The sequence below is a fragment of the Lepisosteus platostomus genome, chromosome 5 (genome assembly GCF_059453375.1).
Source record: "Lepisosteus platostomus isolate fLepPlt1 chromosome 5, fLepPlt1.hap1, whole genome shotgun sequence".
NCBI classification, from domain to species: domain Eukaryota; kingdom Metazoa; phylum Chordata; class Actinopteri; order Semionotiformes; family Lepisosteidae; genus Lepisosteus; species Lepisosteus platostomus.
Window position 1 is genome coordinate 44,440,287 of NC_142615.1, and position 20,386 is coordinate 44,460,672.

The 20,386-nt window shown below is 44.1% G+C and overlaps 1 protein-coding gene across 1 annotated transcript; it reads right to left on the reverse strand.

The window, feature by feature from the left end:
- Positions 1–464: 464 nt before the first annotated feature.
- Positions 465–15,084, reverse strand: LOC148666980 (E3 ubiquitin/ISG15 ligase TRIM25-like). The gene is made up of 5 exons (XM_088632496.1): positions 13,364–15,084; positions 9,955–10,050; positions 9,578–9,811; positions 9,269–9,428; positions 465–1,159 (listed from the first exon to the last, which is right to left on the reverse strand). The coding sequence occupies exons 1-5, from the start codon at positions 13,952–13,954 to the stop codon at positions 813–815; spliced, it is 1,428 nt and encodes a 475-aa protein (XP_088488622.1). The 5' UTR covers positions 13,955–15,084; the 3' UTR covers positions 465–812.
- Between the last annotated feature and the right edge of the window lie 5,302 nt (positions 15,085–20,386).

A 20,386-nucleotide genomic window follows, 5' to 3' on the forward strand; every position in this document is an offset into this window, starting at 1 on the left:
TTCTCAAACAAAAGACCCCTAACTCCAGATGCAGGCACTCAAAACGCGCAGTATTTCTTCCTAATACAGTAAAGGTTGTGCGGTGCATTGCGGTATGCAGTTTGCTGGCCAAAGATTATCAATAAGTGGCTCTTGTTGTGCATTAGATTTTAGTGAAACACCTGCTTCATTGAATCTCTATCTCTGCTGTGCATGTTTAAATCCACTTTACATGGAATATTAAGATGGAATTGTACAACTAAAGGGAAATTGTGGTAGTATTCTGGTAAAATCAGAAGTATACCATAATTTATACCTAATGTAATTCAGATTTCAGCAACAAGTAATCAAGAAATAATTAAACTTTAAAATTTGAATATAAAACATATAAAGGGAAATGTTGCTAGTAAAACAAAAAATCAGAAGTGGAACATGATATATACCTCATGTAATTCAAACTTCAGCAACAAGTAATCAGGAAACAATTTAACTTTAATTTTTTTTATTAAAAATATATTTCACACATACTGCACTGTAGTGGTTTTAAAGCCATACAGTCTCATATGTAATATATACCTCATTTACATGCAGTAGATGGTAGTGGTAGCTAAATATATAAAAAAGTACACAGTATTCCACCATCTTCATAAATATTTTATGCATCAAAGTCTTTAACTCAGTAATGTACGGTGGTTTAATTCACTTGTTCTATGTATATGAAGTATATATTCTTCATTAAAAAACTATCATGTTTTATCCTTTTCAAAGAATTTGTAATAAGAACACTTGCTGCCATTGTTATAAAAAAGGTGGGACAGAGAGCTGGGAGAGAGTCACTCTCTGGTCACTCCTATTCTCCAGCTGTCATTCACCTCCAACTCCCAGTAGTGTCTCCCTGAAGTGAAGGACTCACTACTCAGGACACAGGGCCAGGAATCAAATCTGTGAGGATTGTCAGAGAGCTTCTGTTCCTCCACATCTTCATCACCATCATCGCTGTCATCGCTGTCATCGTTGACATCTCTGTCATCACTGACAATGCTGACAACGCTGAAAACGCTGACATTACTGTCATCACTGTCAGAGAGATCCTGTTCCTCCTCTCCCTTTCTCACTCTCTTCCCATCCTCAGACAGGCTGAGCCCATAGTGAGCTGTATCAGGGTCAAGAGTCACAGCAGCTGGGGAATAAAACAGCAAACATCACAAAAGGCTCCTGCCGATTAAATTCCAGTTCAACTCAATTATACTGTGAAATGTCTTTGTCCCCTAAACACACCAAGAGAGAAAAACAAGTAAATTACTGTAGCGATGGCAATAATCATGCAGACGTGTGGTAGTGGAATTGTTCTTTTATTGATCAGAAATGTATAGTATGCTTAAAAGCTGCTCTCCCTAGCAACACCATCTATCCCATCATACACTGCTGAGGCAGACATAAGCGCCTGATGAAGGCGCTACATTACTAATTACTTCTCTCCCCTGCCAGAGAAAGAACATATTCTGTTATTGTTTCACTAAGTATCAGACATCCAAATGATTTTCAAAATCCTCTTAATATTCTAGCGCTCGTGGGGTTTGTGCAGGAATAATCAAGACAACGTTTTTGATTGCAGACACACTTGCAGACAACGGAGAAAATAGGAGTAAATGATTAACTCCAGTTACATAAAGTGTTATAGTGACTATTCATACCAGCAAGGTGACCCTCAGAACATCCTCCAATTACAGTTCCCAGCCTGCACAGCAACACAAGAGAAACTACAGCCGGACCACTCGTTTTCAAATACTTCAAAACCCACCACAACGACCTGTATACTGTAAGAAACTGGACAACCTGTCTATTAAAACGGTTAATTTCAAATCCCAGTTCAACAGCTCGTTCATCTTCTCTAAGACCATTTTCCTGATGACGCTGAATAAAAAAGTGCTGTATTCAAAGAGTGTATAATGGTGAATTTTACAGAAAAATGTAATGGCAAAAGCAAAACCTTGCTAAAATATAAGAAAGCCATCACACATACTTTGAAAATGAAGAAATATTCAATTTAAACCAGAAATAACACATCAAGAAACCCTAACAGAAAGACAAGAGAAACAGAGGCGCTCATACTGACTTCAGACTGCTCGCGCTCAGCTGTCCGCCTCTCTGATAGGAGACAATACGAGCAGTATTAACTCTTAATTCTTAATACTTAATACTAAATAAATACTCTCCCTTTGTCTGCCTGCCAATTTAGTGAAAATCAAAGAGATTCTTCACAGTGCTAAATTTTTCTTTACTCCTGCAGTCTAGAAAGGGTGGCACCTACCTACATGAATTATAAAAACACCTTACTCATTTCTGGACACAGAGTCCCTTTGGTTTAGTGAGAGAGAGTTCTGAACAAGACTGGACACTGCAGCTCTGAAGCCAACATGACAGATATTTCACACTTATTCTGTATAGAACAGGACACAGTGTCAAACACTGACTTATTCCACAGGAGAGTCTATCAGTCTGGAAACACACACAACCTCTAGATCAGTGGTTCTCAAACTGTGGTACGCGTACCGGCAGTGGTACGTGGCGTGCCGCCAGGTGGTACCCCAATTGACCCTGGAACTGTGTTGTGTGTGCTAAAAAAATCGGGACGGGTTTTCATATTTTGTATTTTTATACGTGTCGAATACGCAGCCTACGTACTACGATACAGTGCGCGCTAATACTTCAGTAGACACAAGAGATACTCTGTAATTCTATACCACTCTATAGGAATGCGTGCTACGGACGCAAGAGACCAATTGTATTTAAAAAAGCTACTGTATCTCCAACAAATAGGGAGAAAGGAGAATGTGCGTGATTTTGGAACAATGCCAACGTTGTAAACACAGGAATGCATAGAAATGCGTGCTACGAACGCTGGTAATCTTGTGAGCACAGGAAAGCGTGAAAAATAACTGAAAAATATTTAAGAACTGTTCTAAGTTAATTTGAGAAAAATACACAGAGCGTCTCTGTATTTCTCTCCCATGCACATGAAATAAATACTTAAAATAAACACTGAAATAAAAACGGAAACGTGGAAAAATGCGTGCTTGCGGATGGCTAAAGCAGGTAAGCCCCACACTATTATGTGTGGAGAAAGAGCTGCTGAACAGCTCGACCTGCTGCCCCCCCGAAAGACACAGTCATTCATAGAATTATTTAAATGAAATATTATATCAAAAGTACACTGACAGCGCGCGTTAAGATGAGCAGATGTTGTTCACTGCAATTAGATGAGTCTGTAGTTGATTTGGCCAATTTGCTCGTTTCCGTTAGATACGAGTTTGAGGGCACGTCCCGTGAGGACTTTCGGTTCTGTAAGCCGCTACCAACAGGAACTACAGGAGAGCACGTATTTCAGCTTCTGAATGAATTTATCGAAGAGAATGGCATCGACTGGATAAAATGTGTCGGAGTTTGTACAGACGGTGCTAGAGCAATGACAAGCCGACACAGCAGTGTAGTTGCATGAATTAGAGAGGTTGCTCCAGAAATTAATGGTTTCATTGCAACATCCACCGCGAGACCTTTGCCGTCAAGAAAATGCCTGACGATTTAAAATCTGTTAGACTGTTGTGAATTGTATCAAGGCTCGAAAAATTAATTCACATCTGCTTTGCTCGACTAAACAGGCTCACCCCTCTCACTGAAATGGTGCTTTTTTATTTTTATGTTGTTTTTTTTCTGTAAAACACTTTGAGAAGCCACATTTTAATATATCAAACAAAGTTTATTATTATAATATTTATTATATGTATGTGTGAGTGTGTGTGCACATGCGTTCATGTTGGTCATAATTTCTGGGGTTCCTATGAGATGATGACTTGTAGGTGGTACTTGGATGCTTTGGTTGGATTAGGGGTGGTACTTGGTCCAAAAAGTTTGAGAACCACTGCTCTAGATCACTCATGTTTGAAATGAGGTCCCCAATTTCACAGGCAAACACCCCAATACACACTCACTCTGGTGGGACTAATGAAATAATATTGACACTCCAGTGTCATTCTTAGTGAAACACACCACTGGGTTTCTTAATGACCAGGACCATGTAAGAACACCAGCTGGGCTGAAGAGAAAGACCCCAAAGTTATTACCCCTGGCCAGTAAGAGGAGCACTACAGCCCCAGTAAATACCCCTCTTAATCTAACCCTGAGCACCTGACTCTGACATGTCTGAGCTGCGCTGAGGAAAACAGGCCACAGAGACACTCCAGACATATTTCTGGAAAAAAATAATCTAAAGGAGCACATGCTCTGTCTTTTGTACACATGAAGTACAACCCTCTGTCAGTGAGCGTTCCTGGGTTAAATGTGTGTCGTTTTTACCATTTCTGTGACAAGTAGAATTGACACAGCTTTCCAAACGTCTGTTACTCTTGATGTGAAACCTGTACAGGGTGTTTGCTCACTCTTTAAACACTGAACAGAATACATTTACAATGACTTATACCTCCTGTTGTCTTCCTGTCACTGTTACTGTTTGTCCCAGTAAACAGCAAGCCAAACATCTGTACTTTTTGACTAAAGGTCTGTATGACTAAAATGTTCTAAAAGGTCTGTTTTAGTGAACTAAAAGGAAGACTTATGTGGCATTACGCAGGGGTATGCCCAGTGTGGAGCCAGAGCCTAGGTAGATGCCTCGCCTTTGTAGTCCCAGCAGTCTTGGATTTTAGCTGATGAGCCACAGCTGGGATTGGTCCTATAAAGGCACTGCTTTTTCACTCTTCTTGTATTATTTTTGGTCCCTGCTAACGTCGCAGGATGTGGGCCGTTGAGGCAGTTACAGGCTGGGATTGATTGGGTTATGGAGATTGCCAGGATGGTGTCAATGTTGTCTCTCACCCAAAGACTTGCAACTTCAGTTGTTCTAATGAATACAGTCTAGCAGGAAACAGTCAGGAACAACTCACTCAGGAAGTAATGAGAACTGATGATTGGGGGTGTGAGGAGTGGCGGAAACAGTTTTAACCAGACATACAGAGGAACAGGGAGAGCAGGAGAGTGAACAAAGAAGTGATAAGAGCCCATAACATCTAAGGTCGGCGCTCCCACACCCCTCAAACAACACAAGCTTCCTCCTGGTATAATACTGGGCAAAGCCATTTCCAACAGGGACAGCGGAGAACCCCCTGAGGGGGATTGGCTAAGGGGAGGAATAAAAACATCTGAGCCGGAACAGAGTGGGCTCCTGACTCCCACAAGACCCTGAAGACGACACAGACAGCACAAGGGAAGCTGCAGAGTGCGAGACCATGGGGGCAAGGAACTATTGGTCTAGGAACTGATGACTACGGGAGACACTGGCATTGGAACATAGGTAGTGTACATAAACTTTTAAATCTCTTTAGGAAAGGAACAAAGAAACCATCCCAGATAGCTGATACAAACCAAGGGAAATGTAGCACAGCCCATGGGAGGATTTCTAGTCATACCCTAATGGAGACTGGGGAAGTTGGACTGAGTAGTATCCCTCTCTTCTAAGTGTCTGCTCTCCTCTGAGCCATCAAAGACTTTCACAGATAGAAGAAAAATTCTAGTGTCCTCTCTTCAGCACTTTAAGGAAAAGGATAGCTGACACTCAGGAATTCAGTACAACCCTTGGAAGGACCTTTTGCTGCAGCAGATGCTGTTTTCACTGTGTCATTGGGTGATGGTGAATGTGAATGTACTTAGAAAATAAAAAGGGCACTTATACAATACAAATGCTTGTCGCTGGTCTGTGTGTGCATTGGTGATTCTGGGAGATAAACAGAACCTGTGGTAATGTAGAGGGGCCCTAGCACCCCATTTGTATTGCTACAGTAGGTGGCGTCATCATATATATGAGGCAGGAAATGATTCAGCTCACTGTGACACTAGCACATGGAGCGTTGACTGTTTACCAGTGCTCTCCGCAGCTACACACGGATACACCTGTCTCTACATTCATCTGCACAAACAGACACAGAAATACTGTTTCTTCACCCTTCAAATTACACCTCTCCTGCATTTCACTGTCTAAATTATCAGCATACTGTAATCTAAAAGCTTTTTAGACCTTTGTGATTAAAGATTTAACAACGACTAACAATAACATGAAACATTCTTGTTTTGGCAGGAATCCAAGAACAACCAGAAGAAGGTTCCACAGCCGAAATGTTGTGTCTGTTTTCTTCTCTTTTCAGCAGGAATAAACCTTAACTTGTTCCTTTGCAGCCTATGCATGCTGACGCTACTACCTACAGTACCTGAACTACTAAGAATTTATTACCCTTGATCTAGGAATGGTTCCTCAATTCAAACAAAATATCCCCAATGATTATAGTAGCATTTTTTTCACACATACATTCTTAGATACACAGTCACACTGTGTAAGAAGATAAAGACCTGTCTGACATGGAAACACAGGAGCTAACTTTACTCCCCTTGCCCTGTGAAGTCACCCCAATATCTGAGGTAAAAACTCCAATCATTGCTGACAGTAGAGAATAATGAACTGATGTTGAAATGTCTGATCTATTCTGAGTCAATCACACCACTGAGTCTCTTATTGAGCCCACATCACTGCAACCTGTCTCAGTAGAGCTCACAGCTCTCAGATTTATTCCCCAGCCCAGTAAACAGACTCCTTATTGATAGATAAACACCCCAGCACCCCTCTCTTACCAGGACTAATACGACACCTGATGGTCAAGTAAAAGATATAATCCCTAGTCTCTTTCTGACTAGACTCGAGAGCTCATTCAGGACACACAGATATGCCCCCTGTCCTAGGAAGAGCCCCCCCTTCCAAGATAATAACCCTGGACTGAGAGGCTATAGGCATCTGCCCCAGATCTCTTGGTAACCAGACAGGTGTGGTGACACCGGTCCATGAACCTCAAATTACATAATTACACATTAGAAATGTTGTGGATATTCCATATCCATATATGTTTACATTGCATTAACATTTATAATTACGCTGGAACACTTCAGATTCTGAGAAAGCTTCATCTGCTGGATAGATACTGTACTCTGAAGTTGGCCAAAGGGGTCAACGTGAACAGACATCTTTGGAATTTCATCCCTCAGGAATCCAGTACGATAAAAGTTTCATGTTTCATGTTTCACCTCTTCTCTATGGTCTCATTATAGAACCATTGGCAGAGGCACAGGTGTCCTCAAGATCTCCCAGTACACATGACGCTGTTCCTGATTTCAGACAGGGGGTTGCAGAGTGGGCTGCAGTTTAGGGAGCAGTACTCCAGGGCCTCAGACTTGAGGCTGATAAACAGAAAGAGCAAGGGCAAGCTTTTTGAACCCTGGAGGGACAGAGAAATGGCGCTAGAGAATGTCAAGCTTTGCATGGAGCCCCTAATGATACTGGTGGTTTAATTCCAGAGCAGGGACAACAAGTACATAAACTGGACAGAGAGGACCGTCAAGGTGAACGTGTAACTGGGCCTGTGGAAGACTCGCTCGCTGACTCTCATGGGGAAAGTGAGGGTGTTGAAGGCAGACACCCTGCTGGCTTTAGCTGACCTGGTCGTGTTAGCCAGACTCAGACGAGGGCTGCTAGGGATGGAAGAACAGGTACGAGTACATCACAAGGAACCAGATGTGCCAGCCGTTGAGGAAGGGGGGAGAGACGTGCCGAATTTCCCCCTGAAACTCCACTGCATCTTCTTCTACAACCTCTGTCACTAGGGGCTGGACCCAATCGGTCACAAGTACCAGTAATTGGTCAGGTTGTGGTTCTCCCTCCCAGTGAAGCACCTGATCCAGTGGTCCAACACTGGGCCCAAAGCAGAGAAGCAACCGGATACCTACACCCACACCGTCAAGTGGAGCAGGAGGTATAAGGCCTCAAGACAATCAGAGCATGGTATCAATAAAGGGCCCTGTACAAGGAAGGGAAGGAAAGAACTGGTCACCAGGGAGAGGCTGACGATCCCACAGGACACCAATGTAAGGACTCAACCCAAAAAACTAGACAACATGCTGAAGGCCCTCAGCTGGATTACTGTGCACCAGAGCTGGTGACCAGAGAGGTCCTTCACAGGTACTCGCTCACCAGGAAATCGCAACGCCCCTGGGACACGTGTTTCATAGAGGAGACGCAGGAGCACTTGTTCAAGAGCTCGACCTTCACCAGAGCAGTGTGGGACAGAATGGACAACACTGTGCAACTCCTGGGAGGGGGAATGGTTATGAGCTACCATCCATAGTGACACGCTCGTCCAGCACCACACAGAGAGAAAAGCAGGAGAGGTGGAGGAGAGGATCCTCATGAGCCTCAAAGGCAGAATGAAGCATGACGTAGCAATGTAGCCTGGTGGGGTTTCATCACAGCAAAAGAGCTCTGGACAAGTCTTAGGGCCCCATAAAGGGGCTGAAGAAAACCCAGAAAAACTGTTCCTTAGTGCTTCTGTTGAAAAATATACAATCGCAGTTTCAGAGCCAGTACTGCAGCCAGTGGTAACACATAGGAGGCTTAGAGGGGCTCTTATTGTGTGAACCAGCCTCACTGACCACTTGCAAAATAGAAATACTGATAATGGACAATCACTCTGTTTAAGACATTTTACATTCTGTTGAAGTGTTGTTGTTAGAATTGTATTCTTTGTAAGAATTGTGCAGTAGACATTGTAATAAAGTGCATTTTCTCAAAAAAATGACCCCACTGGATTTTCTGTCTCTGGCCATCTGTGTGTTTCTTACACAGTGTGACTGTGATGCACACAGAGTGACTGTCTGCAAGCTTGACTTTATGAATTCAGACATGTATCAGAAAGTATCAGAGTGTGAATCAGTGTGTGTGTCAGAGTGTGTATCAGTTTATGTATCACTGTTTCTGCTGTGTGTTTGAGCTCCAGGTATATTTCAGGGGAGAGCTGTTGTAGACTCACAGTAGAAAAGATCTGCTCTGGACCTGGGCTCTGGAGTCGGCAGAATGCAGGCTTCAGTCACAGGGGAGACACACAGAGAAATGTCTCATCAGGGCTGCAGTAACAGAGTAACGGGAATAACATGTTCTACTAGACTGGGACTGTATCTCCTAGTGTAACAGAACTGATCTACTGTACTAGGTCTGTAGCCACTATTTTAACTACTATATTGGGACTGTAGCCCCTGTGAAAGCTTCCAGATATTTGAGATATTTGACCTAGAAATTAAATTATTGACTGATAAACTGTTTTGATAAATACATTCACTGCACAGAAAATCCAGTAACAATATAAGAGAAAAACAGGAAATATGTAAGCTATCCAGAAAGATATCAGTGTGTTTCTCCACTAACCTGTCATGGAAATCTTTATTGATTCCTTTTTGCAGATGTCCTCCAGTCGCTCTTTCAGTGCAGAGACAGCTCTCCTCACTGCCTCAGGAGAGAAGTGTGGACTGACAGGGATGCTGGGTGAGTCTCCAGCTCCAGGAGGGACACAGACAGACTGGAAATTCTGCAGCACAGAAGAGAAAGAGGAGTATCCAGTCAAACACAAGGGGCTCAAACACATATTCCAGGGGGGATACCAGGAGCAGCTCCATTTGAGAGCTTTGTGTGAGAGACACCCTTCCGTACTGCAGAGTCACAGAGCAGTGATGTTACCTGGAGGAAATGGATGTGATCCTCTGTGTGTGAGAGCTGGTTCAGCTCAGCATCTCTCCTCTTCAGCTCAGTGATCTCCTTCTCCAGTTGCTCTAGAAGTCCTTCAGCCTGACTCACGGCAGCCCTCTCTTGAGCTCTGATCAGCTCTGTGACCTCAGAGCATGTTCTCTTAATGGATTGGATCAGCTCAGAAAAGATCCTGTCAGTGTCCTGTACTGCTGTGTGTGCAGAGCTCTGAGGGAGGAGACACACAGTGGATTATTACACATGAAAACACTCAAACTACATTATGCTGTATGTTGTGTTTTCTAAGGGTACTGTCCAGTGTCCAACTTTGGAAATGTGTCAGTGTGTCCACTGCTTTGGTGAATACCCACTCTGAGTGACTCTACAGCCTGTCTCAGCTCCTGCAGCTCCTCCTCTCTCTCCTGGATTCTCTGCTGGGTTTGTGTCTGTGTCACCCCAAGCTGCTTCTGTGGAGAAACAGAGACACTCAGGACATTTCTGCTGTAAGAGAATCACATCACAGAGACACCCCTTAGAGTCACCCTGGAAAATTCACACTCTGTACCCCTGATGTCTTATCCACAAAACAAAGGACTTCAGCAGTGCTGATGAGTCCGGTTGCTACTAGTTTGTGGCTGACGTGCTTGACCACTGGCTTAAGTTCTGGACCAGGGAGACCATGTGTCTGACCACATCTCACATCCTGTCTGCTTCCTAGAAACATGTTCTGTGTCAGATCTGACTCCAGCATGGCCCAGTGTGAGTCTTGGATTCAATAAAGCAGGTGAAGGTATTATACCACAGTTAACTGGTTTTTGTGTATGAAATCCACCACCTGCCTATTGGATCCCCTTCCCAGCACTTTATTTCATTCCTGTTTCACTGCTTTCTGCCCCATAGTCCTCAATATAATAAATGAATCCTTGAGTACTGATGTGGAACCAGTGGCCTTCACAACTGCTGCTGTTACCCCTATGTGAGAAAAATAATCATGGCTCTGGACAGCCTGAACAACTTTCACCCTATATCCAAGTTAACCTTTCTTGCAAATGTTTTAGAACGAGCTGTTACATTTCAGTTAAATAACCTATTTTAACCCCACCAATCTGGTTTCAGACAACTTCACAGCACAGAAACTGGCCTGCTCAAAGTCACTAACGATCTTCTAATGGCTTCTGATTCTCATTCTCTTTCTATCCTCATTCTTACTGAACTCAGTGCTGCTTTCGACACCGTCAGCCATGACATCACACTTTCTTGTCTTGAGACTGTGTTTGGAGTTTCTGACACTGTTCTTAAATGGTTCCAGTCTTACCTCACTGATTACTTTCACTTTGTCTCTTGGCGATTGTAGCTCGGAAATTGGACTCATTAAGTCTGGTCTTCCTCAGGGGTTGACACTGGGCTCCCTACCCTTCATCATGTATGAGTTCTGATGATACTCAAATCTACAGTACAGTACGTCCATACTTAACTGACACTGACATGTCTCTGCTCCAATTGCTTCTCGGACATAAACACATGTATGACTCACAATTTCCTTCATTTAAACTGCAAGAAGACAAGTTTATTGGCCCAGAAATGCAGTAACCTTATCTCGGAAGGTGTGATCCTAGTTTCAGGATAATTTGGGTTTTTAATGTCTTTCTGCAATAGGAGTTAAGAAACCCTTCTTTGTGGATACAGAGATTAGTGTGATCATGGCCATTAGAGGTGAAATAAGAAACTATGGGCTTGGAGAAATCTTTGATCCTCAATGCCCTAACATGTTCTCTGATGCGTTCTCCGAGTCAACCTGGCTGGGCATTTTCTGCAAGAGAGGCACCAAATAAGATTACTGGAGGTACAAGACGTCATCTGAGTGATCTGGAATTGTCCTGAGGGGCCTTGAATGAGTGTGGTGTTAGATATGTACTTGCAGGTGATACAGCAAGCTCTGTTGGAAGGGAAAGTGCCTGGTGTGGATGGTTGCTGAGGGCAGTCAAGGGAGCTGTGAACAAGAAGGTGATGCAGATTAGGTGGTTGGTAATATGAGATGAGATGATGGGGCGGTCAGAAAAAGGGTACCAGTGGAGGGATCATCCTGTAGGATGGGGAAGTTGTCGTTAATGATCCTGAGGATGGAAGGGGTGTTAGGATGGTAGGGAAGCACCAATGACATGCACTTGTGAGGCCAGGGGTTCCTAATTGTGTTGATAATACTGTACCGCTCTATAGTTGTAACGCTTTGACTACTGTAACGCTCCACTCAGTGGAGCTTCTAAGCCCACACTGAACAAACTACAGTATGTCCAGAATTTGGCAGCCAGAGTCCTCACCAGGTCTAGTGCAAGTGACCACATTACTCCTGTCCTGGAGTCCCTACACTGGCTTCCTACCAGGTTTCATGTTGACTTTAAAATCCTCATGCTCCCCTAAAAGCCTCTGCATGGTTTGACAACTTAGTACCTGCCAGAGCTACTACATCCTACTCCCCACCTCACAACCTTCACTCTTCTAATTATGGTCTCCTGTCTGTCTCCAAAGTCAGCACTCTGGGTGACAGGGCTTCTCCTGCTGCGCCCCAAAGCTCTGGAATTCTATCCCTGTGGATATCATAACTCACCTTCCCTGGGCTCTTTTAAATTCAGACTCACAATCTTCTATTCATTAAGAGCTTTAATTTACCTGGGTCTGTTTCTGCCCCTTTGCTTTTCTACTGTTTTATCAAACCCCTTTCTACTATCTCCTCTCACTGTGCATCTCTCTGTTCTGTAAAGTGCTTTGAGAAGCCATTGTAAAGATTCCATATCATAATATTTTTTTTTATTAATAATAATACTATTGTGGTGAAATTAAAGTAGGACTTCATTAATGAAGGGTGCAGTCTGTTCTATAGGTGTTGAGTGTGCTGTGCGTTAATGAGGGTGCAGTCTGTTCTAGAGGTGTTGAGTGTGCTGTGCGTTAATGAGGGTGCAGTCTGTTCTAGAGGTGTTGAATGTGTTGTGCATTAATGAGGGTGCAGTCTGCTCTAGAGGTGTTGAATGTGTTGTGCATTAATGAGGGTGCAGTCTGCTCTAGAGGTGTTGAATGTGTTGTGCATTAATGAGGGTGCAGTCTGCTCTAGAGGTGTTGAGTGTGCTATGCATTAATGAGGGTGCAGTCTGCTCTAGAGGTGTTGAATGTGTTGTGCATTAAATAGGGTGCAGTCTGCTCTAGAGGTGTTGGATGTGTTGTGCATTAATGAGGGTGCAGTCTGCTCTAGAGGTGTTGAATGTGTTGTGCATTAATGAGGGTGCAGTCTGTTCTAGAGGTGTTGAGTGTGCTATGCATTTATGAGGGTGCAGTCTGCTCTAGAGGTGTTGAATGTGCTATGCATTAATGAGGGTGCAGTCTGCTCTAGAGGTGTTGAATGTGTTGTGCATTAATGAGGGTGCAGTCTGCTCTAGAGGTGTTGAATGTGTTGTGCATTAATGAGGGTGCAGTCTGCTCTAGAGGTGTTGAATGTGTTGTGCATTAATGAGGGTGCAGTCTGCTCTAGAGATGTTGAGTGTGCTGTGTAGTTGTACAGGTTCATCGGTGCTACATGAGGACAGTAAAGAGAGAAACAGTGAAGGTGAGGAGGAGGAGGAGATAATGAACAACAGACAGAAGAACAGGAGACACTTCAGAGACATAATCTGTGTGGATCACAGCTGAGTACATGAGAAGGACTCAGCAGTGGAGAGATACAGCATTACAGATACAGATACAGACTTTAACATCTTGTATAGATACTCAATACAAACTCAAAGTCCTCACCTGTTTCTCAGTCCTTCCTGCTGCAGCTGAGACAGTATCATGGCCTCTGTATTCATCCATTGCACAGAGATAACAAACACACTTCTCATCAGTACGGCAGTAGACCTCCAGCAGTTTGTCATGAGTGGAGCAGATCTTCTCCTGCAGTTGTCCTGTGGCATCAGCTAGCTTGTGTCTCTTCAATGGAACAGCTTCATAGTGAGGCTGGAGGTGAGTCTGACAGTAAGAGGCCAGACACACCAGACAGGATTTCACAGCTCCCCTCTTTCTCCCAGTGCAGACATCACATAGCACATCTCCAGGGCCAGCAGGACTGTGAGCAGGGGAAGGACCACTGCACCCTGTCTCCTTCAATTTCTCTACCACTTCAGCCAGGATGGTGTTTCTGCCAAGATCAGGCCTTGCGGTGAAGGTCTGTCTGCACTGGGGGCAGCTGTAGATCCCAGTCTGATCTTCCTGATCCCAGTGGTTCTTAATACAGCTCAAACAGTAACTGTGTCCACAGAGCAGAGTCACTGGATCCTTCAGCAAATAAAGACACACTGAGCAGCTGAACTGGTCCTGAGAAACTGAAATACTGCCTTCTGCCATTATTCTGACAAGTAAAAACTGCACAGAGAGGAGCAGTAGAGACGGAGCTGCAGTGAGTCTGTTTCTAGTGAAACGAAACTAATCCCTGAGCCACTTCCTTGATCTGAGCTGCAGGGTTGTGGTTGTTAGGGGGTGTGATTAGGGTTGTTAGAGGGTGTGGTTTAGAGCTTCAGTTATAAACCAGCTGCAATTTCATTTCTTTGGTGGTTATTGTTTGGGGAAGGTTTGGTGTTGTAGAAGAGGTGACTTACAGTGTTATTTTGGGCTGACAGATATTTTTTTTTATAAACTTGGAGCATAATGGTGACAAACAAGAGGAGGCCAGCTGGCCCATCCAGCTGTTTAATCGTTGGGAGTTATTTAGCTCCAGGATCATCTCCAGCTGTGTTTTGACAAAGGGGTGTCACAGTCACAGCTCCACATGGTGCAGAGGACTTCACTGTCCAGGTGTGAACTCTTACTGCGAGCAGTCCAGCCTGTTGTGTCTCTCTCTCCAGGCCAGTGAGCCCAGCCTGCTGCCTGGCTCTGTCCTGCAGCGTGTGGGCCAGCAGGGTACGTCCAGGGCATCCTGCGCAGTGACCCCCTCTGTGAGCCGCTGCAGAGAATCACGAGCCCATCTCTCCCCTGAGAGACGCTAGAGGAGCAGATGGACAGGGCAGTGTCATGTGGGTGTGACTGTGATCTCCATCCACCCAGTGTAACAGCGAGCCCCTGATCTCTGTGTGCAGCAGCTCGCAGTATTTCTTCCTAATACAGTAAAGGTTGTGCGGTGCATTGCGGTATGCAGTTTGCTGGCCAAAGATGATCGATAAGTGGCACTTGTGGAGCATTAGATGTTAGTGAAACGACTGCTTCATTGAATCTGTATCTCTACTGTGCATGTTTAAATCCACTTCATATGGAATATTAATATGGAATTGTACAACTAAAGGGAAATTTTGGTGGATGAACATAAGAAAGTATAACATAATATATACCAAATGTAATGCAAATTTCAGCAACAAGTTATCAGGAAACAATTTAACTTTACATTCTTATAATAGTGTATTTCACACATACTGCACTGTAGTAGCTTTAAAAGCCATACAGTCTCATACGTAATACATACCTCCTGTACATACAGTAGATGGTAGCAGTAGCTCAATATAAAAAAATACAAATTATACACAGTATTCCACCGTCTTCATAAATATTTTATGCATCAAATTTACTCTGTAACTTGCGGTGTTTATTTTGGGAAAGTGTTGATGTGCTTGTTCTAACTATATAAAGTTTATATACTTCATAAAAAGATCCTGGTCAGAGCAATCCTTTTGGCTGTAATTTCTACATTGTCTATATTTTGTCTTAATTCAAATTTCAGCAATGAGAAATCAGCAATTAACTTCAATTTATGATTATGAAAAATATTTCACATATACTGTACTGTAGTGGCTTTAAAACCATACAGTATCATGCTGTATTACAGTTATATATATATAACTTACATACAATCTCACTGTCGTTCATTGCCGTGTGCGCTAACGTTTCGGTATATCTGTGTATCTTATTTCAGGGGATTGGCGTGTGTGGAACAGCTGGAGATGAAGTTTGTGTTATTCTGCTTTATATGTTCAGCTGTTTCGCAAACATACAGTAGCTTTTTGAATAGTAATCGTCTCGTTATAAACTCACTTACAGGTGGATCTGCTTTATTCAAACTGAGGTTTCTAAAAATGCAACCAGGTACTAGATGATGTTTAAATAATAGTTGCAAAAAGTTTCACAAATCGCAATATTTAAAATGCCTGCAGTTTGAAGGCTCTGTGCTATTTGGTTGAAAGTTATTGACATCTGATACATTGTGTCTAATAAACAGACGTTTCAATAAGTGAAGGTTATGAAAACTGGAGAAAGAAAATGACTCTGAACAAAATACAAAAAAGTTTGAAATTATTATTTGTAATCAATAAATTAATATTGTTAATAATGATCAAATACATTATTATAGTTCAGTTTCAGTGGTCTTTTTAATACCACTTTGTTGTTCTCTATTATAATTATGATATATACAATAAATATTATAATTTATTGGAGAAATGGAGAAAGAAAATGACCCTGAACAAAATACAAGAAGTTCGAAATTATTTGTAATCAATAAATTAATATTGTTAATAATGATCCGTTTCAGTGGTCTTTTTTAATACTACTTCATTGTTCTCTATTATAATTATAATACATACAATTTCATTTTATGGCTTGTTGTAAAGACTTGTGTTAAGTTGCCCCACTGGGGTTAATAATGTATTTTGATTGAATTTAACCAGTTGAACTGGTTTTAGCTCCCACTGTTAACAGTATTCACACTTGCTTATTCATGTTTTTAATAATATCATTTAACATTGAACATGCTGTGATATTTAAAAATAATAAAAAGTCAATACAGTATACAAAATATTTACTATTTACTTTTTTTAAAAAGGAGTCATTTGTTAAGAAAACTTGTGCCCTGTGTGGGAATAAACACAGATCTTCAGGGTCTAAGAGACATTAACCAATCCCACAGTACCAACACACCACTCAGAAACATACCTGAAATGGATAGATCAAAATGTTTCCAAAGTATTCACGAGTGAATGTCTCCGATTGATTTCCAAAGAAAGTGGACTACAGTAATACTACCAGTAATATAAATAGATTAAATGATTTTGAAGGAAAGGGTTAAGAGCACACTGTAGCTCTTAGCTGTCTGGGCAAAGAAACTGCCTGAGGATTAACAGGAGCATTAGATAAGGCTATGTGGCACTGAAATTTCGCCAGACTTAAAAATGGAAACCCACTGAAGCTCAGCAGGTGTGGCCAGTACCTGGATGGGAGACTCCTGGGAAAAACTAAGGATGCTGCTGGAAGAGGTGTTAGTGGGGCCAGAAGGGGGTGCTCACCCTATGGTCCATGTGGGTCCTAATGCCCCAGTATAGTGACGGGGACACTATACTGTAAACTGGCGATGTCCTCCGGATGAGATATAAAACCGAGGTCCTGACTCTCTGTGCTCATTAAAAATCCCAGGGCGCTTCTCGAAAGGAGTAGGGATGTAACCCCAGTGTCCTGGCCAAATTTCCCATTGCCCTTACCAATCATGGCCTCCTAATAACCCCCATTTATGAATCGGCTTCATTACTCTGGTCTCCTCCCCACTGATAGCTGGTGTGTGGTGAGCGTTCTGGCGCACTATGGCTGCCGTCACATCATCCAGGTGGGGCTGCACACTGGTGGTGGTGGAGGGGATCCCCATTACCTGTAAAGCGCTTTGAGTGGAGTGTCCAGAAAAGCGCTATATAAGCGTAAGCAATTATTATTAATTATTATTATTAACACCTCACAGGCCAGACCCATCCTTCCCCTGCAGAAGAAAAAAGAAAAAAGAAACAGACTTTCCACAGGAAAAGCCTCCTAAAATGCCGCCAGACCTATTTAACACGAAAAGCCAGCGGGTGTCCGAATGAAACCCAAACACAATAAAAACAAAACCCCCAATACTGTGACTTGGCGGAGCTCAGGCGAAGACACACACGTTCCCTTCGGTTAATTGTGTGATTGACGCGCAAGACGCAGAGCCGGACAGGAACGGGGCCTCGAAACCAAACGACGCAAACAAGAACGACGACCCTCAAACTAACAAGCCCTTTCGCCCGCAGCGGAAGGCGAGGCCGAGGCCAAAGGCAGAGCCACCAGAAAAAAAGGGGGGGCCCCTCTTGCTATTGTAATGTTTCAGGGTTCACATGGGCACCCTTGCTGCTGCTGCATCAGGTCAGCCCCCCACCATCAGGGACTCGAACCCAGGCCTCCGGCATCACTCAACATCTCCCTTCAGCCCAGCGGCTGCAGCCCCTGCTATCACAGGGAAGGGCAGTGACGTCACCGCACTGGTAAGCCGGCTCTTACACACTCACTGGTGGCCGTAAGCGTTTCACTATATTAACAGGACAGCAGTTTTCGGAGAACCAGGGGGCAAAATGAAATTCCTCCTGATCTGTGAGTACCACGTGTTGCCTCTCCCTCGCCGCTGCCTTTGTAACTAACTGTGCCGCGGCGTGTTTAACCCATTCCGCCTTGGGTCGAATACAGGGGTAGACTCAGTGCCATTTGGGGGGAGGGGGGGAAGGTTTGGTCGGCGTTTATTTGGAGAAAATAACCCACCGTCTCAGAGAACCGACTGACTCCCGGCTTTTTCCCCCCTCTCGCAGTCCAAAGACATGCTGGTGGATAATGTTGGCTTCCCCCAGCGGTGTGAGTGTGTGTGTATGTGTGCCTGCCCAGCGACGGACTGGCGTCACGTCCCGGGTGTACCCTGTCTTTGCGCTATTTGCTCGCTGGGAGAGACTCCAGCTCCCCCCCGTGTACCGTGTCCCGTGTCCTGGAGAAGACCGTTGGAAATGTGCTGGTCGGAAAGCAGACACTTCAATTCTGTCGCGGAAAACACCGCGCTGTAAAATCACGCAGGGGGTTATAATGGTTCGTTACTGACGCTTGAACGGAGTAGAGAGACTGTCGGCGACGAAAGACCCCGATTCTTAGTTTGGAGTTAAATTCTGTGTCTGTCCTACAGAGCACTGCTTTAATAAGTACTGTTTTTTTTTTGGAGAGCAAAGAAACTCAGTCTTCTGATTTGAAAACAAAAGGATCTCTCAGATAAATTTCATGCATTTCGCAGATATTTGTTTTAATTCCATTTGGGGTCTTAAAGTCTGGCTTTCACGCCACATAACGGCGTTTTTTTTCCCTTCCTTCTCCACCTCAGAGAGTACATACCCGCGGATTTCAATATCAGGGCTCAGCCGTGCTTGGGGGGGGGCATTTCGATGTTTTTAAGGCTGTAAGCGAAGGACCCGACCGAGGAGCCGGACTCTGCGGTCGGACCGGGGTTGTGTTCGGACCCCCGGTTGCTAGGAGACGAACCCCCGCGCGAGAGGTCCGGAGCCGCCAGAGGTCCTGTCCCCGGAACCGGGTTGAAGAGCCCGATATGCGTACAGAGGCTTTTAGAACGGTTATTAAAACTTTTCTGAGTGGAGAACCTTCATGGACTCGCCTTCTAACCCGTTTTCGTTCGGAACAGGTGGCGCATAATTTGATGAACTGCGACAAAACGCCTCTTTTTCTCCTTTTTTTTTTGGTGGTGGTGGTGGGGGGAGATTCGTTAAAATATCATTAAACCACGTAAATACCACGCACGACTTTAATATTTGCCTGCGAAACCTACTGCGCCCGCACCGGTGCTCTCGCCTCCGCCGCTCCGACTAATACAATAATTATATAAATAATAATAAATACCATCTTTCTTTAAAGGGGTTTATTTGTAGCCACCTAGATAGCGACCTCACCAATCTTGTGTTTAGAAACTTTTTATTTCCTGATATAATCAACACATCTAATCTGTAATAGCCGCCGAATCCTGGATAATAAACAGGTTATTGGCTTGGTTTTTCATGTCTGTAAAACAACTCTCCTGGGCCAGTAACTGTTTAGCTCATTGTTTCAGACTATGACCTGCAGTACATTCCCGAGTAGCCATCGTTTGATAAGAGGACAGGGCGTTTTTTATTAACACAGACCTCGACCAACATCGGCGGCCGTCACAGTGTTCGGCTTCCTTTTCGAAGTTTCTCGACACTCGCCCAACCCGTCACATTAACGGGCAGCGAGGTGGCGTCGGTAAAATAGAGCAGGGGTCCCCCCAACTCGAGTTCTGGGGACCCCCCTACACACACACCCGCTGTTTTTAATTCCACCCGAGCCCCTCAATTAAATAACTGAAATCAGATCTCACTGGACCCGCATGATAGGGGTTCATTCCGAGCTCGTTGTTTTCAGTTCAACGCCAGGTAGGAGGTCGTGTTTTTCCGCTGCTTTAAGAAGCAAAATCTCATACCTCTGAGTGGAAGAAAAGAAGCTTGCAAAGGTTCCAACCTTTGATGTTTTCAAAGCCGGTACCCTGGCTTCTCTCCAGCCACAGCTGGGTGAGCTCCTGCAGTCAGGACAGGAGGCTCTACTGTACACAGAGTGTGGTGGGGTTGTGGAACAAGCTGCCCAGCCCTGTTGTTGAAGCTGATACCCCGTCTCCCCTCCAGACACAGCTGGATGAGGTCCTCCACTCAGCACAGGAGGCTCTTCTGTACACAGACGGGGGTGGGAGGGGGAACAAGCTGCCCAGCCCTGTGGTTGAAGCCGATACCCTGGCTTCTCTCCAGTCACAGCTGGGTGAGATTCAATTAATCGTTTGAGACCTGAGCTGTGCCCCTTTGCCCCGGGGGTACCCGCCACCGCACTCTCCTGGAGTGTTCTGTTTTGTTTTTTTAAACGCGGGATTTGCTCACGATTTGCTCCTTTACAATCTGTTTCCCCGTCTACTCCCCCCCAACCAGGCGCTGCCCTCGCACAGCTGCCAGGAGCTCC

What these genes read in the sequence shown, in the direction of transcription:
- LOC148666980 (XM_088632496.1), bottom strand. Translation starts at nt 13,954, where the DNA reads ATGGCAGAAGGCAGTATTTCAGTTTCTCAGGACCAGTTCAGCTGCTCA. An exon ending in AGGCTGTAGAGTCACTCAGA is followed by an intron (nt 9,812 to 9,954) that starts GTGGGTATTCAC and finishes CTCCTCCCTCAG; the next exon opens with AGCTCTGCACACACAGCAGT. An exon ending in AATAAAGATTTCCATGACAG is followed by an intron (nt 1,160 to 9,268) that starts GTTAGTGGAGAA and finishes TTTATTCCCCAG; the next exon opens with CTGCTGTGACTCTTGACCCT.